Source organism: Strongylocentrotus purpuratus, unplaced genomic scaffold (genome assembly GCF_000002235.5).
Source record: "Strongylocentrotus purpuratus isolate Spur 01 unplaced genomic scaffold, Spur_5.0 spur5_scaffold_1, whole genome shotgun sequence".
Lineage (NCBI taxonomy): Eukaryota > Metazoa > Echinodermata > Echinoidea > Camarodonta > Strongylocentrotidae > Strongylocentrotus > Strongylocentrotus purpuratus.
In genome coordinates this window covers 21,537,754-21,563,740 of record NW_022145594.1, presented here as the reverse complement: position 1 = coordinate 21,563,740, position 25,987 = coordinate 21,537,754, and the positions used below count along the sequence as shown (strand labels likewise).

The 25,987-nt window shown below is 37.2% G+C and overlaps 1 protein-coding gene across 1 annotated transcript; it reads left to right on the top strand.

Annotated features, from left to right (window-relative positions):
- Positions 1-3,031: 3,031 nt before the first annotated feature.
- LOC115921278 lies at positions 3,032-24,266 on the top strand. The gene is made up of 5 exons (XM_030978605.1): positions 3,032-3,274; positions 10,029-10,152; positions 21,747-21,814; positions 23,375-23,584; positions 24,250-24,266. Exons 1-5 carry the CDS (start codon positions 3,151-3,153, stop codon positions 24,264-24,266), a joined length of 543 nt encoding a protein of 180 aa, XP_030834465.1. The 5' UTR covers positions 3,032-3,150.
- Positions 24,267-25,987: the final 1,721 nt, after the last annotated feature.

Below are 25,987 nucleotides of genomic sequence, written 5' to 3'. Positions count from 1 at the left end.
GACACCGCAAGACCACTTCACCCCAACCAATACTCTTTCCAGCGCACAAACACATTAGTATGAAATTCTCACTCCAACTCATTACCGTTCCATACTTAATAAAACGGTAAAATTTCTGTAGAATTAGGGCCCAACTGGACCTCCCTTGTAGATACCCCGTGCACCTTCATTAAATAGTAGTCCCAATGGTGAGGGAGCGTCTTTCAAAGTGAGGCAACAAAAGGGGCACTTTCTGGTTAAAAAATTACCGTGGATCTAACACAGATCTTTTGAAATTGTATAACTTGGCTGCAATTAATAGCAGTGCTAATACATTTCCTAATCTAAATTCTTCATTTGGTCTACATAATTTGATAACATTTCAAGCTCGTGTAGCAGCCAATACTGCAATATTAATTGACAATATATTTATAAATGTTAATCATTCCGGATGCGCGAGTGAAACCATTAATTTGTACTGATGTTTTGATTACCTGTCACATTAGTTCTTCACGATATTTTCAAACAGATCCGTAGCAAAATATGTGAAAATAAATAGAATCTGACAAAAGTTCCAACTAATTGATGAAAAGAAGAAACAACATTATTTAATTCTTAGCTAAACAGGGTAAACTCGGTAGACATGTGATTTGAATAAATAAATGAAAAAATAAAGTAAAACGGTGACAGGACGCACCGTTTTGAAAAGTACGTTTTTTCATTGTTTCACCCTTTTTTACTCTTGAATTCACGTTGATCTTTAATTCTCATCAAAATAATGTCATCAGTTTTATTTCTCATTCAGGAATCTAAGATGGCCTCCAAGATGGTGACTGTTTAACTTATCGGAAAGTGTTGTAGGTCATTCACTAGAGAAAAAGTAAAAGTGGTATGGTCTAGTGGATAAGTCATCCGACTGCAGATCACAAGGTACGGGATTCAAATCCCAGCCCGGCAATAACGTCCTTTGGCAAGACGTTAATCTACATTAACCACTCTCCACCAGCAGTTAAATTGGTACCCGGTAGGATGCGAAAATTAAAGTAGTTTGCTCAGCATTGAGAGCGTCTGTAAAATAACGCCTGGCTGGAATGCTCCGCAGGGAGTGAAGAATGTGCATAGATTGTGTGCGGGCAAGCCTGAATCCGATGACCGGATTAATGATATATTTGTAAAGCGCTTAGAGAAAGTATGTATTAAGCGCTATATAAAAGCGGAATTTTATTATTACACTGTCGCTCATAAAGGTGGAATATTTTGATTTTACCCCAATTTATGGAATTATTTTAAAAATTATTAAAAAATAATAGATCTAGATAATAGTATACATTCTCAGATTTTATTGAATAATAATTTGCCAATGTGTGTTTTGTGGGACTGCTAAAGCATGTGTATGCTACTATGCTTATTAACTAGGGGACCTAGACGCCCTCAAGTCATAAATGACAGTAATGAGGATTAATGCCTCACAAAAGGGCACTAATATAGCACATCGACACGGTTTTGATCATGGGGTCTCACAGTTACGAGGTCATTGTTTTGTCACTGAACCATGACTGTACGCAGCGGGGGCCTAGGGTAGGGGGCAGTTTCCATAAATAAAAAAAAAACACAGAAAATGCAATAAATTTTCAATAATTTATTGCATTTTAACCCGGTCCCCAACATAAAAAATACTCTGGAAGGCCATGCATTATGGCTCAAGGCATGGGCACACAGAAGATTTTTTTTATGTTGAGAACCGGGTAAAATGCAAAAAATTATTGAAATTATTGCATTTTCTGTGTTTTTTTTTTTATTTATGGAAACTGCCCCCTACCCTAGGCCCCCGCTGCGTACAGTCATGGTTCAGTGACAAGCAATGGCCTCGTAACTGTAAGGCCCCAGGATCAAAACCGTGTCGATGTGCTATATTAGTGCCCTTTTGTGGGGCATTAATCCTCATTACTGTCATTTATTACTTAAGGGCATAGGTCCCTTAGTAGATACGCATAGTAGCATACACATGCTTCAGCAGTCACGCAAAACACACATTGGCAAATTATTATTCAATGAAATCTGAGAATGTATACTATTATCTAGATCTATTATTTTTAAATAATTTTTAAAATAATTCCATAAATTGGGATTAAAAAAAATATTCCACCTTTATGAGCGACAGTGTATTATTATTACCAAAACAAATTGTTAAAATAAATTTGTATTATATCATATCATATTATCTGAGTTTATATTTACTGGGTTCATAAAGTCAACCTATATCGATGAAAGTAAATACAACAATATCTTTCTTCTTGTTTCCTTTAATCTAAAAGAACACCTTCACCGTCTCTCCCGTCACATTAGGTCTATGTCGTAAAGTCTATAAAAAACCTACTTCCATGACTGCCTTGCTCAAAAAACATCGTGATTAATCGTGGGGTACTTACCGAGGAGACTCTTCCAGTGAAGGAGAAGTTTTTCATAGCGTGCATCTCTTACGTCTGTTAGGGACATTCTGCCCCGGTGGACTGAATGAATCAATATCACACCATCATATTGAGAGAAATCGTGTCCACTTTCCAATATTTTACTTGTTATTTGTACGTACTTTACGCATACTGTACACTGTTCTTCCAAAACCGATATTAAGGATTTAAACTCGGTGTCAGATCGGGCTAAAGAACAAACTGCAACCGTGCTTTTTCCAGCCATTGTACGACGTAAAATGAAGCTCAACCACGTCAGATCACTGCGACATATTATATCGTCAAATAGATGTGGGAAGTCCTAGGAAAGGGGCGGGTCAAAGTAATTTTGTGTATGCAAATTATGACTTCGTAGGCGTGACTTGAAGCTATTTTAAAAGCATATCGTTATGATCATGGAGTCACCGTTCTGATGTTCGCATTTTTATAAGTTTGTGTAACGCGTATAGTATTCACTTCGTCAAAAAAATCTTTGTAATAGGGCCGCGTTTCAACTAAAGATAGGATCGGACAAGGAGTAGGGGTCTTGTAACCTCATCATCTCATAATCATGGAGAACACTACATTTTGCTGTATGCTTGTCGGATCTCCTGGTGCAGGGAAGTCGTCCTTTATCAACTCGTTGATAAATTACGTAAATACAACGAAGCATTTAAAGCAAAAGAAGGTGAATAGCTACATACCGACTGCAAATTCACAATCAATGGGTGGACATACAATGACGCGAGAGCCGGTCAAATTGACGGACAACCTGATTATAGTAGACAACCGTGGATGGCATGACTGGAGCAACGAAGCTGCCTTGAAAGAGCTATCTGCTCAAATTCGTAAGTACATCTCTTTGGATGTTTTGTGCATGGGAGGGGGATGAAACGTAAACCATCATGTCCAGCTCTCTTTAATAAGGTGACTGATGTATGTGGAAAAGCACATTAGTCGAAACTGAAACGAAGTAAATCTAAATATACACAGACGTTACTCTCATTTAGTGCAAAAGATATTTTTGTTCATGATCAACATGCTTAATGATATGTCCCTTGTCATGCAAAGACGATCATTCTTAATTCATTTATTCTTATTCCTTTGTAGCCTTCATATGTTCAATGCCTTGTCCTCACCTGCGTTCTGAAAATGTATTGCCTTGACGCCCTCGTCACTGCATTCCAATCATTCGTATTTTGCATTCCTATCATTTGCATTGTCGCCTATTAGTGATTAATTCAATTTTATTTCAACTTTATTTATTATCATCCAACAACATAAATGACACATTAAACAGTCACTGATACACAAATTGGCAGAAAAAAAGATGAAACGCTACTTTCCGAAAAAGCACAAGGCTTGCTCACGTTCAAAGAAATATGAAATGCATTTACGCTATGAACACGGTCAAGTGAATATATCTCAAAAAAGTACTAAAGCCTTGTACTCAATTTACCCGTTCGAATAAATTGTGACCCCGCAGCACAATAACACAAACAATTCGATGAATATTGAGATGCAAGTACCAAAATACTTAAAGATAAAAACCAGTTTTTGAAATGCACCCCTCTCAAAAAATGAAACGGTAGCTCTTATTACTAATCATGTGAAAAAATATGTTTCGACTAATACGTGATGATACAAATTTTGCCGAGAAACCGCCTTCTTATTGATATATTTGAAATTAGTTGAAATCTATTTGGACGTGATATATAATACGCACGTGCGCGCACGTGTGAGTGGTCCCATATACATCTTTCTGTGTAAAGTGCTTGCAACTTTACGAAGACTGGGCCGAGTTTCTTATCATTTTGATGATTCCAGAACCTTGCAGTACACACCTATACTTATATGCTAGATGATCAACCTCTTCTGATCGATTCCACAACGTTTCTTTCACAATGCAATCGCATGACCAGAACTGATCTTTATCTTTAATCTAAATTAAAAAAATTATATTACTATGAGTAAAATTGCATATAATAAACAATTTTGTGAAATCTTACTCTGTTCAAGGGCCAACGTCAAATATCATCCTTAGTTTGTAAGTTTCCTGTCACAACCACACAAACTAAGCAAACCTCATTTATTCTAAAGATCTTAACATAACATAACATAATGTTGTTTTTTTCATTGTAGTGAACACCCCTAAATCGGAGGGGGCGTCCCGATAATGGGGCTTTCACATATATACTCCGGGGCCCGTACGGCGAGTAAAAACAGACATTTTGGGAATTTTCGCCGGTGTCCAGCCGGTTGCCGTAAAGTTCCTACGGGCGGCGGGACAGTTTTTTAAGCCGTACGGGCGCCGTGGTGCTGAATTGGCTGCTCTCAATTCTCCCGGCGTTTTCATCTGACCGTTAGGCCGTACAAAGCCCGTAAAAGGCCCGTAGGGCACCTTACTAGTCCCATGCGGTCTCCGGACGGTGCCGGGACGGCCCCTCACGATTTTGGGGGTCAATTCTCATGAAAAATCTTTACGGGCGCCTTGCGGTGCTCAAGTGTTCCGTACGTGTACCCTACGGTGCCCTCGCGCCCCCCCCCCCCCCAAGAGCCCCGGGTGATATGCACAACAACAGGCGTCTGCCGTCCGGGGGCCATTTAAAATAAATATTGCCCGTGTGGGTCCCTCACGGCGGCATCTTGAAATGTACAACGCAGTCTTAAATACAGCAGGTGCGGATACCAGAGGACACATACATAGTGAGTCAGAAAAAATGTCCCACTTTTTAAAAGATGTATTGTTTGAATATGAAAGTATGAATATTTAATCATGAGTTTCATGATATGTCTTAATAGATTTATCCTCCCAGTACATTAAGGTACCATTTTCATTTAAATCTCTGCATGCATTACTGAACATCAAACAATTTTTACAAGACTGCCAGGTGTCACTTGCGCCAAGTTGCTAGGTGAGGAATAAAATAATGTTTTGAACAAAGACAGCCAGTTTTTTTCAATTATCCGATCAGCCAGACAGACAAAAACACACAAACACACGCACACACACGCACGCACACACACGCACATGCACATGCACACGCACACAAATGAGCATTCCATTCCCGACAAGGCCCACCCAAACTGTTACTTTTTGTCGGGAATTCTTCTTATCGTACGAACAGTTGAGTGGCCGATGTCCTATTGGTGCGTATTGGCGGATGTTCTGCTTCATGATAATGATGATGATGATGATGATGATGATGATGATGATGATAAGAATGATGATGATGATGATGATGATGATGAAGATTAAGATGATGGAAATGATGATGATGATGATGATGACATGATGGTGGTAGTGAATGTGTACAAAAGGGAAAGATTTTTAGGGTTATGCCACTTAAACATTCAGCGATTTTGATAAAAATCAATGCTCAATCAGAAAAGGGGTAATTATGAAACAATTGTCATCGTGTGTGTTGTGTGTGAGTGTGTGTGTGGTGGTGTGTGAGTGTGGGTGTGTGTGCGTTTGCGCGTGTCTGACTGTCTTTGTTCAATGCACTGTTTTATTCCTCACCCAGTAACTTGGCGCAAGTGCGATCTGGCAGCTAGTCTAGTAAAGATTGTCTGATATTCAGAGATTCAAATAAAAATGGTACCTGAATGTACTGGGAGGATAACTCTATCAAGATGTATCTTGAAACCCATGATTAAATATTCATACTTCAAACAATACAACTTTTAAAAAGTGGGACATTTTTTCTGACTCAGTCTGTAGTTCAGTGAACCGCACGGCACCCGGCCGGGCGCCTTGAAGACCCCGGCCGGGCACCGGAAGGGCACCTTCCGGGAGCCATCAGTACACCTACTCATCGGACGGAGCCCGTAAGTTTACCGGCAGGCACTCGGCCGGCACCCAGTCAGCACCTTTACGGGCGCCTTGTATTTCACTTGACCAATTTTCTCCGGGCACCTCCCGGGCGCCGCAGAATATGTGACCACACATGCCGTACAAATGAAAATCGGACGGTTCCCGTACGGTCTCTAAATCCACGGCAAGCCGCCGGATAGGGAAAATCGTACGGAGCCCGGTTTATATGTGACCTAGGCATAAGCGGTCCTTTTGACGACAAATAGTATGTTAATAATAAATTGAGGAAACCTTGAACCACCATGAATGTGGTGTCATATGGACGAAAATTGAATTATCTTCATTTTGATACATATTTCAATGGAATTGGCATTAATTAACATTAAAATATTAGGTAAAAAACATAATATTTTGGGGGTAATTTTTTCGAAACATTAAATTTTATCAAAAAAAAAATTATTTTACATAGGCTATATCAAAATCGGAGAAATGCATTTTTTTAAAACTATTTGCCCATGTACAAAAACAGAGATAAAGATATATTTTAAAGCAAAACCTCTACTCACCATGGATTTGGTGTCAAGAGATGGATAATTAAAATACCTTCAAGTTGATAACAATTCTATTGAGTTATTTAGTGTTTGACATAAACAATTTCAACCGAAATGGTGCTTTTTTGTACATATTTGTTTCCCTCTAATTTTGGCCAGTATCTCGGTATACTAACTAAACAAAAGTGATTGGACATTTGGTAGCGCAGAAAGTTCAAAGGATTTGGAGTGCTGAGTGCAATTGATAAGTACTTCTTCAGTACTCTGGGATGTTATAGGAAATGGAGGCATTGGCATTCCTCCATGTCCAAACCATCTACGTCCAATTATCCTCATAACCTGTGCCACCCCATCAATCACATTGATTGAAGGAGAAATTGGATATGCCATGATATGACAAATAAAACCCCTTTCATACAAAAAAGGGTCGATAAGTGTGTTTCCAGTTAGAGCGAAATAAAGCTATATTTGTCATGATAATTAAATTTTAGCTTCCAGCATTTCCTGAAAGTGTATGATATTTGTTATGTAATTTCATTAATTGGAAGTACAAAGGTGGTAGATTGCAAACAATTGTTTTTCAGATTGTTATGCTGTTGGTTTATTTACGACCCTTGCTGCTGTGATAAATAATTGTATTTCAATAGTCAGAATGCAAACAGCTTACATTACATGTAATTAGGTAAGGCAAGCCATGGTGTTTGGACCTTTCTAGCAACAACTAATGTCAATTTTGACTGTTGAAATACAATTATTTACAATAAGTGAATGAAATATGCCCATGGATCATCAAAAAGTTACTACTATCTTACTACTTTTAGATTTAAGTCGTGCATTTGATACCATAGATCACTCTCAGAATTGTAAACGTTAAATAATTCCATTAGCATTGGTGATGTTCCTATAAGATGGATAAAATCATATTTGGCAGATATACATCAAAAGATAAACATTGATGATACTGTTTCCGATGTTTTCAAATACCCTGTTGGGTCCCTCATAGGTCTCGGCTCAGCCCGCTGTTAATTACTTTGTACACAGGCAATATCACAATGGCGTTGATACGGGCGTTAAGGACGGGGGCACGAGGGAACGAGTAGAATTTGTTGGGCAAAATGAAGGAAAAGGGTAAAAACAGAGAAAATATGAGGAAAAGGACTGCTTAAAATTGCTCCTTCAATATTAGATGTATATGTGAATACACCTCTTATAACAGAATATGAATACGAACAATGACGATTTGATTTGAATATGTTGAATATCAAAACAGTAAACAAAAACTGACTTGTTATGTTTATTGTATAACAGAAAAAAACTTTGTACAGGGGCTCTAAAATCTCATTATCTCTATCATATTCGTTTTCTTTAAACAAGATCAAACTTCAGTATCAATAATTCGTTCCTGTTTTCACGAAGTGGCGATAGTGAGGAAAATCCGCACGCAAAGTGTATACGATTTTCATTCACTACCGTCACTTCGTGAAAACAGGGACGAATTGTTGGAAAAAAGAGACTCGATTATTCTGCTTCTTAAAACAAATGTTGAATAGGATAAGTATTATACAAAACAAGAGATAAACAAACAACTCTGAAAACTTTCCTTGATCCTCTATTTATAATTTTGTTAATTCATAGTATAATTTAAATGATCATTCTTTCCCTATTTCTCATTCTTTACTTCGTCCCCGCCCGTCGCCCCACTCTGGTCCCCCATGTTTTCCTAACTTACCCTCATACTCGCATATCTCTCTCAAAACCTATTCCCCCTCCTTCTCTCCTTTTCCTCTTCATCTGCCCTTTATTTCCTCTGCTCCAACCTTCGCCTCTTTTTCTATCTCTTCTCCGTATTCCGGCCCTTCTCCCCTCGCCCCTTCCACTCTCTGTGCTCTGTCCCCACTCTACATTCCATGTTATCACCCTCTCCCACTCAGCCCTCCCTTGCGTACCATTTTTCCTTCGATCCATTCCAATTCTCGATCACCTCTTTTCCCATTTCCCCCTATTATTTCTCTCTCTCTCTCTCTTTCTCCTTTCTCTCACCTATCTGGTATGTCAGGTATTTTATTCCATGTTCTCCCCATTTCCTTAACTACATCTACTACCTTCCCCTCCAGCCCTCTCTACCCCCCCCCCCCCACTCTTTCTAGATCCCGTTTCCCCCATCCTTTTACAACCCCTCGCCTTTTCTCTTCTCCTCTTCTTCACGTTCCATATCTGTTAACTCCAATATTTCGAATTTATTTTTCTCATTCCCCCGTTCTCTCTCTCTCTCTCTCTCTCTCTCTCTATTTCTTTCTTATCCTGATCGGTTTTACTTTATGTTATCTTATAATCGCATTCTTTACGCCTATTTACCTCCTTGCTACTTTCCCGCTCTGTACTTTATCACTGCATCCTTGTTCTGACTTGTTATTAACTATTCACCTATCAGAAATAAATCATTATTGTGACAATCATTTCAAAGACATAGAAAAAGGTTACAGAAATAATATTTATGGGCACAGGTTTATATGCCTCATTGAATTTCCCACTAGAAAAAATACACTTTCTATTGTATATGTGCAGTTTCGACACCCCATATTGTATACTATGATACATAATACAACCACAAAATTTACATAATTTGTCAAATGTTCATTATTGCTTTAGTTATAGAACTTATAAAGTGCTATTCTTTGATTATGTTCGTCTTCTTTCTCTTCGTATTTTGCCTATTTTTTTCTTTCCATTGATCCGACGAATAATATTGGAATATGTGTGGGTGTGCGTGTGTGGTTGTGTGTGTGGTACGTGTGTGTGTGTGTGTGTGTGTAAGAATGTGGGTTTACCTACTAATTGATATGGAATACAGTCAGTGTCGTAATGAGCCAAACATTTGATGGACGCTCAGCCGGTATTTTCCTCACCGCCAGGAACACAATACATACATGTATTATAGATCCGTTGAATCGGTGTTGGTGGTGGGAAGCTGATGTGGTAAAAACAAGCCTCCCATAAAAGAGAAACCGAAGTTGATATTTGCTCCATAAAAACTGCACAAATATCATCTTCTTAATAATGAGTAGTTGTATTCGATCTAATTGCATTTTATGAGATGTATGTAATAACTTATGTTGTGCTTTCTGTGATAATGCTACGTTATATTATCTGCTTGCTTTAACTACTTTGAGCAATACAATATCTTAGCTAGTGTTTTTTTAATAATGTCAAAGTTTACCTTTTATTAATTCCTAGATGGCCAAAGGTCTTTCGATGATGATGTTATTTGGATTGATGATAACAACTCAGCTACCGCCGACAAATCAGACATACCGATGGCAATCACGGATAAAATAGACTGCACAACACTCGTCTTCAAGTAAGTTAGATTATCCCTTTGTACTCTGTAAGAAAAATAATTTTTCAAACAGTAAATCCTGAGGCTCTCACAATAGCAATATCGTTTGGGGATTTCCATGAGCACTTTTTCATTTTTTCTGGCGAGAACCTCTAAATAGTTGTGCCCGGCAGTACCCTTTCTATTATGTTCTTATAAAAGACCAGTTGGAGAGCTTTGATTGAACTAATAAGTTGTATAGCTTTATTGAGGCTCTATGTCAGTCAGACATCTTTGTAGCATCTCTGTACAAGTACTCATTGTTTCATAACATGACCTGGCATGAGTCATGGGTTGCAGGTCATTCTATATTTAGTTATACATGCTAGTCTGTATTTGCAGACTCTGTTAAACTACATGTAGCTATCACTACACCTCCCTTCTTTAAAAGAGGTTTACATATACATATATAAAACTTCTTAAACTGTACAGAGTGACAGGGTGGACTACCTGTACACTCGCGACTGTACTAGGGCATTATTCTGTCCCTTAAAGCTGGAGTACTGTCGCTTTCAAATATATAACTTATTACGCGACAGTCCATATCTTTCAAGATTGCGATTCGCGAAACTGGAATTCTCCGTTGAGGTTGAGTGATATCTGTTGATTTTTGTAATCAAAGTGACTGATTAAATCCGGTTATATTTTTAACTATAACATGCAAATATATATGTCATGCTCATGCAATCCTGCAGTTATGTTTTAAAGTCCAAGTTGAACTCTGTAACTATAAACTATTTACAAAACGCGAAAGTCTTTCTCTGTAGTTCGCTTTCATTTATTTACAAGTTCAAGCGATCTGGCGGTTTAATAACTCGTCCGCTTCTGGTTCTGGTTGATGGCGTAGTTGAGCTTTCTTCAGATGCTGGTTGCTCTGTAGCTTCTGCAGTGTCATCTAGCTCGAAGTCATCCTGTGTTGGTAGTGGAATAGACTCGGCTTGTTGTTGACGTGGGACTGGCCTGAGGTGACGTCTGTTTCTGCGACGCATCTCTCCTGTTTCTGTCTCGATCTGGTATGATCTGTTTCGATCCTGGACAGACCTGACAATACCACGTTTCGACCAGGTGTTGGTTTTCATGTCTTGAGTATGACATGATCTCCAGGCTTTAGCTTTGACAAGTCTCGAGAATGTTTGTCGAATCGCTCTTTTTGCTTCACCTTATGATCCTCCTTTGTTCCCCTCACTGATCGAGTATTGACCTGTTTTGGTCTGGACATTAGGCATGAAGTACAACTTTGGACCATTTCAGTGATGTCTGTGTTGATTCTGGGCCAATAGATGACTTCTCTAGCACGTTTCTTACACTTCTCGATGCCTAAGTGTCCTTCATGGATTTTGTTTAGCATGAACCTTCTCATCGTAGTGGGAACCACTATTTTGCTGCCTTTGAAGATGATGCCATCTGCTTCAGAGAGTTCACTCCTGATGTTCCAGTATTCCCTGACTCGAACTGGACATTGCTGCTTCGTTTCCGGCCAACCATCTCTGATGATGCCTAGCAGCTCTTGCAGTTGATCATCTTTCTTTGTCTCTTCGACAATCTGATTTCGTTTGTTCGATGTAACTGGCATGCTCTTGACAATAGCATCTATGTAGACTCTGATATCCTCCTCAGTTTCAGCATTCAACTCAGCCTTTGGATCTACTGCTCTGGACAATGTATCAGCAGTATACATGTACTTTCCAGGCGTGTACAAGACCTTGAGATCATATCTCTGTACCCTGATGAGTAACCTTTGAATGCGTAGGGGACAGTCACCCAGTGACTTTACAAACAGTGGAATAAGTGGCTTGTGATCAGTCTCCAATTCTACTTGTTGTCCATAGATGTATTGATGGAATCTTTCACATGCGTATGTGATTGCCAGCAATTCTTTCTCGATCTGTGCATATCTAGTCTCTGCATCAGTCATTGATCTAGATGCATATGCGATCGGAACCCAATCTTGATCATATTGCTGTAGTAGCACTGCACCAATACCATCCTTTGATGCGTCTGCTGACAGCTTGGTTGGTTTCTTGCTGTCATAGAAATGTAGGACTGGCTCTTGTATCAGAGCTTGTTTCAGCTGATTCCATGCATCCTCTTGTGCATGATCCCATGTCCATACATTCTTTTTGTCTAGTAGATGTCTCAGCGCTGCTGACTTGGTCGACAGATCTGGAATGAACTTCCCTTGGTAATTGATCATACCCAAGAACCGTTGGACATCTTTCCGACATTTCGGTCTCTCAATGTTCAAGATAGCAGACACTTTCTTTGGATCAGGTTGAACTCCTTGATCACTGATCAAGTCACCAATGAATGTGAGCTTCTTGACATTGAACTCGCATTTGTCTTTGTTCAACTTGAGATTCATTTTTCTCACAATGCTGAGAACCTCTCTCAACCTGTCATCATGCTCCTGTTGGGTAGTTCCCCATACAATCACATCATCCATCATTGTGTTAACTCCCGGAATATGTGCAAACAGTTGGTGCACTATCTTGTGATAGACTTCCGGAGCACTACAAATACCAAAAGGTAGTCTCAAGAACTTGTACCTTCCGTATGGCGTGATAAACGTACAAAGTTTGGAGCTTTCGTCATCTAGTTGGATCTGCCAAAAACCACTAGATGCATCTAACTTGCTGAAGTATTTGGCTCCTGCAAAATGTGCAGTTATTTCAGCTCTTGATGGCAATTGATAATGTTCTCTTTTGATTGCTCGGTTCAGGTCTCTTGGATCTAGACAGACCCTAAGCTGACCGTTCTTTTTCATCACCACCACGAGAGAAGAAACCCAATCAGTTGGCTCATCAACTCGTGTGATTACGTCCATTCGTTCCATCTTATCTAACTCGTCTTTGAGTTTATCTTGAAGTGGAAATGGAACTTTGCGACATGCATGCTGAACAGGATGTGCGTCCTCTCTCAATGTGATGTGGTGTTTACCAGGAAGACAACCTAGACCTACAAACACATCTTGATAGTCTTGAACTACACTTTTACCCGTTCCGTGTTCAGTTTGTTTCTCAACATGATACACCCGTTTCACCAGATGCAAGTCTTCACTCGTCCGTAATCCTAACAAAGGCTGACGATTTCCAGGAATGACTAGACACGGCACATTGCGTTTGATCCCTTTGTACTCAACTTGTACACAACAACGACCTTTGACCGGAATATCTGTCTCATAATAACCTGTCAACATCACTTTGGCCTTTTGTAGCTTTGGTTTTGGTTTCAATTTGTGAAATACTGTCTCAGGAAGAAGATTCGCCTGAGCACCAGTATCAACCTTGAAGTCAACCGGCTGGTTATTGACTAGTAGATTAACTATCCATTCATCCTTGGATTCTTTTGATTCAACAGAGCAAATCATGAAACCTTCTGAATCTACCTCCAAGTGCTGCAGTTCATTGACCTTGGCTACTGGGGTTTTACAACATTTAGCAAAATGATTCTGCTTACCGCACTTCTTGCATGTTTGACCTTGTGCGGGACATTTGTCTTTGCTATGTCGGTTTCCGCACCTGCTACATGCATCACTTTTAGTACGACCTTGAGGTTCTGACCGTTTTGACTTTGAACCAGGAAATTTCTTCTTAGTCTTGCTGAAAGAATCTACCGGAATTGAGGCGTTTTCCCCTGCGGAACTCAACGCTTGTGCCTGCGTTCGAGTTTGTTCAGCCGCACGACATACTTGCAACGTTTTAACCAATGTAAGATCATCTTGCCTCAACAAACGTTCTCTTAGACCATCGTCTAAAATACCACAGATAATTCTGTCCTGGATAAGACTCTCTTTCAACATGGAAAACTCACATGACTGAGCACGACTCCGCAATTCTGTTGCGTACTGATCAACACTCTCATGCACTAACTGAGATCTTGTGAAAAATCTATGTCTCTCATACGTTAGATTACGTTTCGGCATGCAATATTCCTCATATTTGTTCAACACTTTCTCAAGCTTCATGCTCTCACCCTCAGCAAATACGAACGTATTATACAATTCCAAGGCAGCATCGCCAATCACGTGTAGAAGCATTGATGTTTGTAACTTTTCATCTTTTTCAGACATTCCTGAGGCAACATTGTATAGAGTGAATTTCTGTTTAAATCTTCTCCAGTTCTCGGAAATATTTCCCTTTAAGTCGAGTGGAGGAGGTTGACTGAGATTTGCCATTTTGTTTCTTTTTGTTTCTTAGCCTAGTGTAGTCACTCACATGAACAGCATAACAATTAGCATTTTCTTTTTGTATCTTTGCAACAATTACTTTAAGCTCAACTATTAACTTTCACTGAGTTATTCTGTATGTTCATGTCCCACATATGTCACGCTTACTGCCCGTTATACTGGAACTGGCCCGGCACAAAACTATGCACTCCAATCCATACAACGACAGCGCTAACCATTATGGACATAACTACATTCACTGGACATACACTTAGACTCTAAGCCCTCGAGCTTTCATCATCTCTCACATCACTAAGAATTGGATTGAACTGGCCTGATTTCAATGATTCCTCCATATATATACTGTAGGCTGGATTGCTCAGCACAAACACTGGCTGCCTAGTTCTGACACCATATTATGTTCTTATAAAAGACCAGTTGGAGAGCTTTGATTGAACTAATAAGTTGTATAGCTTTATTGAGGCTCTATGTCAGTCAGACATCTTTGTAGCATCTCTGTACAAGTACTCATTGTTTCATAACATGACCTGGCATGAGTCATGGGTTGCAGGTCATTCTATATTTAGTTATACATGCTAGTCTGTATTTGCAGACTCTGTTAAACTACATGTAGCTATCACTACACTTTCCATATTAAGAAAAAGTGCTCTCGTAGGGAATGCTCGTTAGCCAATTTTATCAACCAGGTGCCTATTACTCTATTTTATAGGGTTTTGATCAGGGCCCATATTCATAAAAAAAACCTTTTTAAGGTAGCTCCCACATAAGTAATTGAGGAGCATCAAATTATTAGATAATTTTTCTTTCTCCCTAGCCCGGCTACCTAGATGTGTAATTATTTAAACCTTAGTTACTTTTTAATTCAATATCATATCATTTTCGGGAATCCTGAGGGGGCCCGGGAGCCCTAAACCTATTCATCGCAACCCAATAGGAAATGCGTGAACACTCGTGTGATTTACTGACTAAATATTAAAACATAGGCTATATGATATGTTGAACTAATTGACCACAGGTGGGAATAATAGATTATACACTACAAGCACCTACAGCTCCCATCACAATGCTTAGTGTCCATTTTCTTTATTCAATCATAAATACGGCCCACGGAAGGATTCATTGTCTTGGTTGAATAATGTAGCGGCCCTTAAAAATATTGCTTGTTTTTATTGATTAATCATTATCAAAAAGTACGTATAATCTGTCTAATGTCGAAATTCCAGCTTTTCATGAAAAACTGTTAATTCTAAAATCATAGTTTTAAATCACATCTGTGGTAAACGTGGCAGGCTTCGTAAAGCGTAGCCTATTGTTTCACTACAAAGCCTTAATTAAGGCAAAAGAGGCAATTATGAATTCATGTGCAATGTAAGTTTTTCCCTAAATTAGTTACACTTGTACGTTAATTCATGGGATGGAACTCATTGGCTGTGGTGAAAAAAGGCAGTTTACTATGATTTACTAGATAATGTCATTCAGTACATTTTTTTTTTTTTTTTTTTTTTGGGGGGGGGTGTACTGTACTCGGTGTGCAGTTAGCAGGAAGATGTATACAAAAGGTAATTTGCTACTTTATCATTACATATGACATAATAATAACTATATTAGTCTATCAAGACAATGATAATTAATTAGCAATTAATTAGCCCCAAATAAGTGAGTCATTCAAGAGTCAAAAATAGCTCATAAATGAATTCTTCATGGGTAACTAGTATTATTAAAACCTTCTACGACCTTTTTAGGCCTAAATCATTTCCTCTTTGAATGTCAGAATTTTTTTGAGGGGTTCCAATTTAACGATTTGTGATGAAGTGTCTTGCTTGTGATTGGTGAACGAACATGTACTTGTTAGTGATTGTGCAACTAATTAAAGGAGTGTGTTGCGATTGGTCTATGGGTGTGGTGCAAGGCACGTGTAGAGAAGAGAATACATAATGGTGTCGAGGGAAGTCAATATATTCAGTACTGGGGCTACACACCGGTCTTTGAAGAGCGTCTACAGTGCGAACCAGAAAAAACGAAACCGAGAATTATAGATGTTTTATCATAACTTAGTAAAAATGTATGATTAATAAATAACACATATTTGGAAAGCTTAGATCCTCTTTTTTCACGCATGAGTGATTAAAATAAATTTGAAGAGAGGAAACCGAAAAGTCATTTGGCGGACGGTATCTGAATTTTTAAAGAGAAAATCACGTTTCTAGAAAGTTGAATTTCTACTCTTTCATATGACACCTCAATCAAAATTGACAAAAGACTTAACTCCGTTTCGTTGACAATCAGCCATGCATGAAGTCTTTCGTCTACGGATGATTGTCAACGAAACGGAGTTAAGTCTTTTGTTAATTTCGTTTGTTGCTACGGCGGGCAGCCAGTGAAAACGAATTCGTTTGATAAAATTATGGAAATGCAAGTACTACTTTAAACAAACAGAACTTTGTTATTCCTAGCTCAATTTTCTTCAAATTGATTTTAATCACTAATGCGTGAAATATGAGTTGTATCAAATGAAAGAGGGGGATCTAAGCTTTACATATATATGCCATTTATCAATTATAACTGTGATTAAGTTATGGTAAAACATCGATAATTCTCGGTTTCGTTTTTTTCTGGGACGCACTGTATATCATGCCACACGTATCACTTCATCACTATCAATGTATTAATGCCTTTAAACTTAAATGTTTGTTTTGGAAGTAATGAAAGCGTAATGTCGAGAAGAAATTTTGATTGAAATGTGGACATGAACAAGAAGGTGTACTCAATTTGTAAGCGACATTGAAAAACACACGTTGTTTGCTTTTTTTGTATTTTCTTTTTGTTGCTGTGTGATTCTTCCGATGGCAACGCACAAAGGATTGATAGCCTTCAAGCAACAAAGGGTTCCCATCTAGATGTCAATATTAGGGTGTTTTCAATTATTCAACGTGTGAATACGTGCGTGGTTACTAAATTGGTTTCATGACGTAAAGCCTTAGATAGTTTTTCATCCTTTTCTGACTGAGGGGCACTTAACCCCCCCCCCCCCCCCCCCTTTCTTTCCTCCCTATAGTGAACAAAATGCATAGGCTACATAAACTATATGGCAAGGTGAATAAATAATAAAATGTAGCGCATAAACAAGGGATGGAAATACTAAGCTACAGAATAAAGAGCACATAAATACTCACATACACACGCGCGCGAACACACACACGAACACACAAAGCAAACACATTGATAAGTCGGTCCTTAGTGGTCAAAAAGCATTTGAGAATGAGAAATAATTAAGATACAAAGAAAAATTATGTCATAGTTACAAGTCGGGCGAAAAAAAATGAACGAAAAGTGACATTTTGCATACATACGTGTACAAAATATTTGCTTTCCTAAATTGCTCCATAACATATCTAATTGTGTCTTTTATTGTGTTTTTTTTTTTAAATCTTGAATGTCTTGAAATTTGTCGAGATATATTTTTGAAACACAACAAATCAATTTTAAAAGAATGAGGAAAAACAGAACAAGAAAATCAAAGGTATTTCCAATTTATAATCCTATTTAATGAGAGTGATGTCATAAAATTGATAATAAATGTTGAGTTATTGAATTATCGTATCTCACCTTTTTACATTTCAAGCACTATCGTTATGATGGCGTTTGAAGCAATCGCTATGAGCGCACTGAAGCAAAAAATATAGATATTATTAAATTAAATAAAGGTATTTCTCTAACTGTGGTGTTAGGTGTCGTTAGTCAACTTGGCTCACATAAATATGTTTCATTTCCAGTATTTTTCAAATACTAAGTAGCATTGGCTTGTTTCTCCTTTCTACATTATCTTGCAATCCTATTTAACTAGGTGAGATGTACTCGCTACTCCAATGTTGTCATACATTACGCTGAAATATATCAAGTAGTTAAAATGGTCTAACTATACATTGATAATTAATTGGCACCTAATTATCGCATAAGTGAACTATTCGTGAACTACTATCCCTGATTAATAGCTTCTTTGACCTTTTCCATCTATATTTAGCCTTATTCCTCTTTCATTTTCAGAAATGAGGAAGTTTTGAGAGCTGCAATTTGACCATTTTTTATGAAGTGTCTTGCTTGTGATTGGTGAACGAAAATGTGCTTGTTAGTGGTTGGGCAACTAATTAAAGGAGTGTGTTGCGATTGGTTTATGGGTGTGGTGCAAGGCACGTGTAGAGAAGAGAATACATAATGGTGTCGAGGGAAGTCAACATATTCAGTACTTGGGCTACACACCGGTCTTTAAAGAGCGTGTATAACATACCACGCGTATCACTTCATCACTATCAATGTATTAATGCCTTTAAACTTAGTTGTTTGTTTTGAGGGTAATGAAAGCCTAATGTCGAGAAGAAATTTTGATTGAAATGTGGACATGAACAAGAAGGAGTACTCAATTTGTAAGCGACATTGTAAAACACACGTTGTTTGCTTTTTTAGTATTTTCTTTTTTTTTTGCTGTGTGATTCTTCCGATGGTAACGCACAAAGGATTGATAGCCTTCAAGCAACAAGGGTTCCCATCAATATGTCTATATTCCGATGTTTCCACTATTCAACGTGTGAATACGTGCGTGGTTATGATATTGGTTCCATTCTGAAGATATGACGTAAAGCCTCAAAAAGTATTACACACTTTTCTGACTGAGGGCCATTTAACCCTGAAAGTCTTACACCCTAATTCTGACTGAGGGGCATTAACCCCCCCCCCCCCCCCCTTCACCCCGTAGTCGCTACTCCAATGTTGTCATGCATTTCGCTGAAATATATCAAGTAGTTAAAATGGTCTAACTAGACATGGATAATTAATTGGCACCTAATTATCGCATAAGTGAACTATTCATTGACTTACTATCACTGATTAATAGCTTCTTTGACCTTTTCCATCTATATCTAGCCTTATTCCTCTTTCATTTTCAGAAATGAGGAAGTTTTGAGAGCTGCAATTTGACCATTTTTTATGAAGTGTCTTGCTTGTGATTGGTGAACGAAAATGTGCTTGTTAGTGATTGGGCAACTTATTAAAGGAGTGTGTTGCGATTGGTTTATGGGTATGGTGCAAGGCACGTGTAGAGAAGAGAATACATAATGGTGTCGAGGGAAGTCAACACATTCAGTACTGGGGCTACACACCGGTCTTTAAAGAGCGTGTATAACATACCACGCGCATCACTTCATCACTATTAATGTATTAATGCCTTTAAACTTAGTTGTTTGTTTTGAGGGTAATGAAAGCGCAATGTCGAGAAGGAATTTTGATTGAAATGTGGACATGAACAAGAAGATGTACTCACTTTGTAAGCGACATTGAAAAACACACGTTGTTTGCTTTTTTAGTATTTTCTTTTGTTGCTGTGTGATTTTTCCGATGTTAACGAACAAAGGATTAATAGCCTTCAAGCAACAAAGGGTTCCCATCAATATGTCTATATTCCGATGTTTCCACTATTCAACGTGTGAATACGTGCGTGGTTATGATGTAGGTAACATTTGGTGATAAGACGTAAAGCCTCAGATAGTCTTACACCCTTTTCTGACTGAGGGGCAATTTAACCCCTTAAAGAGAAGATTCATTGATTTAAAAAACTAACTTTAATGTCATTATTGCAAAGGTGACACTTTGATTGGCCAAGGTTATCAAAAGCCAATGCTTAGACAACATTCAAAGAAATGATTATTAACAATTACAAAACGCTTAGATACAGCCCCGACATAGCAACTGAAAAGCTCTCCGGTCGCTGCTGAGATATGACGTCACATGTTGAACATGATGTGCACAAGCAGACGATGTCCCATGACATCTCACACAATTTCACTGCCTGTTTTGTCATCTTTTCTTCAGTTATTTCTCTTACTTCAATACCCTCAGGCGAAATGTTTAATCTATTGCCTCACTCTAAACCCCGTACATGGTATTATTTGGATGAAAAATGCAAGGAAAAAAGTAGGAGAAGGAATCTGTCGCTTGTAAACAAAATAGGACGCCATTGTATTTTCAGCTGCATACACCGCGGCATGTTCGGCGTTTCAAGAGGGAACAAATGACGTCGATGCTATCATTCCGGAGGTTTTTTAATTTGAAAGTGTGGTTTCTTTGATTGTTCATTAACCCCTATCCTGTGTATTTACAAACAAAATAATTTAGTTTTCCGAATAGGGGTCATATCCCTTTTTGAATGATGTAAAATTCCATCACATTTATATACACTAAACTCATTATAATTTGAGAAATAAAAGCATTGCAATTATGTTCATTCTTTATGGGGTGTCGTCTGCTTGGGCAGGGTTGGTTCATATTGTGACGGCATTAAAACATCGTTATTTTTCCGGCGAATCTCTCGCATATCCCAGATGCTATAGAGGTTGTTTTATTTGTATTTTTATAAATCACCCGATATGTAGTTGAACTAAAACTTGCACGATGGCCATCTGTTAGCTTACCAGTTTCTAGTAATACGCTATTTGCCATATTTGTGATTTTCTATGAATCCACACTTTAATAAGTCGCCCATTCACCACGAAGCACAATCACCTCGTTAGCCAATCACAAGCGAGACACTTAATTAAAAATTATCAAATTGCACCCCCTCAAATCGTTGTCTTTTCTAACAATCAAAGAGGAAAACACTTATTAAAGACGGAAAAAGTGGAAAGAGCTTTTGATTGATGCTAATTGGGCGCTTATTAGGTTCTAATTAATTATCTCAGTCTAGTTACACTTTTTCAAATACCTATGATATCCGACCATAATGCATTAGAACATTGGATTAGTGAGTACGTCTCACCTTGTTCATATAAGATTTAAAGATATGTAGAAAGGAGAAACAAATCAATTCGATATGATAGTTCAATAATTCAACAATTCTCTTATAACGTAATTTAATAAAGTGATAAACCTTGCAGTCCTAAAAAAAACTGTTTTAATCATTATAAATTCCAGTTAAAACATTCCATCTGTGTCCACTGACTCTCACCCGATGAGACTACAGGGAGTTCCAGATCCATCATAGGATATCTTATGATGATGTGAAAGCTTTGAATGTAATAATTCAATTTCGCTAACACTTTCTATGTCTTTAGGTACATTACGACGTTTTACCAGATGCCACGAAATGGAAATGTGTAAAGATTCCTGGACTTAAACCGACCAAGAGTTTCATTTTGGTGAAGGAAATGAAAGAGGAAATATCTGGTGCTGGTTATAGTTATAACCTTGAATATTCTTTTGGTTCTTTGCTGCATTTATATTTTATCAGAATTCATGAGGGTTACATCGAATTCATTCAAATATATATATATATATATATATATATATATAGTGAGAAAGGGTTTTGACATCCACTCTTCTGTATCTATCTTTCCCTTTTCAGCGGAATTGGAGGAATCGACGCAGTTGAAAACATCACTGAGCTCATCGAGACATGCCGCCAAAATACCAGTACGTAGGCCTATATTTACTTGCTATTCACATTTTTTTCTCTTCGAATGAGCCTTATCCGTCGCAACTTCTTAATGGGTGTTTTACTTTTTTTCTTCACATTGATTATTTAAATATCGCTGGTAACTATAAAGACGATACAAATCTTATATTACAAACACATGTATTTTAAGCAGATATTTCCTGAAGAGAAACATGCAGTAGGACATGTTGTTGTTCCTTTTACTCTCTACATGATAGAGTTAGGCTGTTAGATCTTGTTTGATTACTGTCATTCGGCCATTACTGGGCCAAAAAATCACATTTGGAGAACAATGTTTGAGTTTGTAAGTTCATTGTCAGTTTCTTTGATATTAATTATCATTTGTTATAATTATATCTTGCATTTAGGTTTAGTAATCTTTGAGTTTTTATTCGCATTTCGAAATAAACACTCTATGCTCCTTTATGCATATTAAATGGCGCGATGAACAAATTAGCAGAGATAACTTAGATATCATGGAACAAGCAGTTAATAGGCTATTCAAAATAACTAAAGATTATCCTATGGGTTTAAACAAGGTTCTTTGAAAGCCTAGTAATACATTGCATCATTTTAAACAATGAAGCAATGAAGCATGAGGCATGATTTTAATTTAGAAAAAAAGTGTTAAGACCAAAGAAGCACACGTATATATATATATATATATATATATACATGTATATATATATATATATATATATACATATATATATGTGTGTGTGTGTGTGTGTGTGTGTGTGTGCTTTATGTATATCGCCTGACCCCCATTTATTCCATCAGCCAAAACTTTTGACAACACTTTTTACAGATCCTGGTGCTTAGTCATCCGTGGCAGATATATTACGAATATGATATCATTGGATAGAAAACACGTTACTCTTCATCATGAAACTGACTTGAAATTCATATTGGTTTTCACTTTATAATTAGAGCTCCCAAAGTGAGGTACTTTTTTTCTTCTTCAATGTATTGCACAGAGGCTCGGTACCGAAGTTCCATATGTACAGATTTCACAGGGGATTGGACATAATAAGATAAGGCAGATTATGATGTAGCAGACTTTAAAGAGTTTACCTAACATACATGAATTCGTTACAAACTCATATTTCCTGTGATGATTTTTAAATTTATTACAGCTCATTATTACTATCATCATCAGTGTATATGCGTACACCTCGCCATGTCAGGCAATATTCTCCTAATAGAAACATAATATCTTCCAATAATTTCTGTGCAAATCTTTTCTAACACGAAGCTCATCAAAAGTAGGAGCATTAAGTACACAATCTGTAATTACTATTCGAATTATTATAATGCAATACTCATTAAAAACCTTTTTCATTTCTTCCTCATAATAGATCAGCCCGCCTATAATATAAAAGAAGTATCACCAGTTGATATTTAGTTCATATGTTTTTAAGTTTTCTCAATACTTTTGTCATCAGCATTTCTGCGTTTACCTGGCTATTCCTGGCTATTCCTGGCTATATTTCTTTATGTAATGTAAGTTTTTCTAACATTTATTTATTTACGCACAGAGAGACTACCATCTGTCGTGATAACCCACGGAGATAAGATATCGGACAAAGAAGTCAACAAAATGATCGTGTTCCTGGAAAACGAGAAAATCGACCGGGAGAAAATATTCGTCGTTAAGAACGTCACATCTAAGGACGAAAGTCTCGATGATAAGACGAGGTCATGCATCGGGCGTTTCATTGGAATTTGTCAGGATGATGGTCAAGCCGGTAGTTCAGCTCACAAAAGAAGGGAGAATACGGAGGATAAACGGGAGAAGAAAAGATTTCGTGCGATGGAAAGAGAGATTTCAGAGGGCCAACATGATTATAAAAAAGCGGAGATAGCTGAAGCTAAAGCGCGATTAGAGAGTGAAACAGAAACTAAGAAGGAAATGGATAGTATGAAAGAAGTGGCTTTGAAAAGAGAATTAGAGCATGTTGCAAGATTGCAAGATATGTCAGAAGCACACCAAAGACGAGTGAACGAAGTTAAGCTAAACAATGAATCAGATTTGCATGAGCATCATAAAATGTACTTGAAGGGATTCTATGAAGGTCGACTAAAAAAGGAATGAATGTCTTAAGAAAACGAAATCCTAGAAAAACAGTATAAAAAAGAACCATACGTTACAACTTAAAATATTTGTTTTCCTTATTTTCTGAGGAAAACGATCGTTTCAATTTATGAAATTAAACACGAAAACGACTCCATTGATTTAAAGTGCAGATATTTTACTCATAGGGGACGATATCAGTAATTGGGATATAGTTAATAGTTAATAGTACTCAACTTTATAAATTCAGCATTCTCTCCTCTTTTTGTTTCTTCTTCCAATTCTCGTTTTCCCCTTCTTATTTTATCTTATTTTTTCCCTTGTTTTGCAATCTGGTAGGCAATTTAGCGTACTAACAGTGTATTAAAACGTCATGAACATTGTCATTATCATCCGTAATTTTTTGTAATCAATATGTATCAACTTGTTGATTTCTGTGTACTCCAATTTCGGATTCAAATCACTTTAGATGGATACTTAATTATATTCTGTATTATGTTTCAGTTGCATAATCAGCCATGAAAGTAAATTCTTCTTTTCATTAATGTAGTCTTTACTCATTATATAGGCCTATTACTTAGTAAAAAGTATGCTAAAATATAATAATAGAGGTTTGACCTACCACCAAAAGATTTAGCTTTTAATCATGAATCGAACGGATATTGCGGTAAGAAATTTATGGCTGATATGTTTCTTATTTCTGTGAAGGTATTGAAATAGTATATTTGGATCATAGAAATAGCAAATAATATTTCTAGGAATTCTTTTTTTTTTACTTGAATGACTCGCATGAAATGATAACAATATATTTTTCATAAACAAATGTGCATTGGGCAGTATATAAAATGAAAGGGACTATCAAATCCGTATTTTATAAATAAAGACTTGATGAAATGTATCATTCTGGGGGAAATGAGATTTAAATGTTATTGATATTTTATATCCCACATACTAATAATCTCGCTCTACGATTGGTCAAAAGTAAATCACGTGATGAAAGATAGTTCGCCCATTATTGATGGGAGAAGCAAAAAGTTCGTTACACTGTGTAGACAGTACTACTATCTACACAGTACAATGCACTCTCACTAAAGATAGAGGTACTATCTACACAGGGCAATGCACTTTCACTGAAGCTTAATATCCAAAAGCACACTAATTAAGCGCGCATTACCAATGAGCGCAATTAAAGAAAACACATGCGCGCACCGTACCATCATTACTTTCCTTGGGTATAATAATCCAAATGTTCAATTTTCCTGAATAATGAACTTTCTTATTAAATAAATGTTCGGACTTTTGAACCAAAGCCCCTCCCTCCCCCCCCCCCCCCCAAAAAAAAAAAAAAAAAAAAAAAAAAAAAAAAAACAACAAACACCCACACCTCTCCGGTATGAGAAATTTGTATTGAATTTAAATAAAGAAACAGAAAACAAATCTATTTAATATGATCTTTTATGAAGGTTTTGCATTCCTACAGATGTAGATGTCATACGGTTTTTACAATAATCTTAATTATCAATTAGATTTTTATTTTAAGGTTCGTTCAGATACAACGCGGTAAACCCCCGAAAACTAAATGAATGGCAATTGCACTCAGTAAAGATCCTGCGCGTATCCACTGAGCTGTGTGTTAAAAGATACATACTTGTACATGTACATTAAAGCGTATTACATTTTCTGTAATCATTTAATAAAACCGCCAAAGTTTAACGCATTATAATCTGAACGAGGCTTTTATACTGGGAACGTACTGGGCATTGTAAAATTGAGAGATTGTAAGACCGTTTTATTTCATTTTCTTGATTTTATATGTATATGTATGTATACTTCTATTTCTTGTGAATTTCATCTTCAACTGATAGCTAATAATAAGCAACGATCTCTTTTTTCGTATATCACGTTACATATTCTTTATTGGTGCGTTTGCTTTGTTTTTGGTCCTTAGCATTCTGCGTATCTATGTTAACAGTGTACTTTATGTAGTTCCGTTCAACTCCAGCTATTCACAATTATACTTAACTGGAAGAAAAAAGCTCTGTGCTATAAGTAACAGAAATGTTATAATTTTAAATTT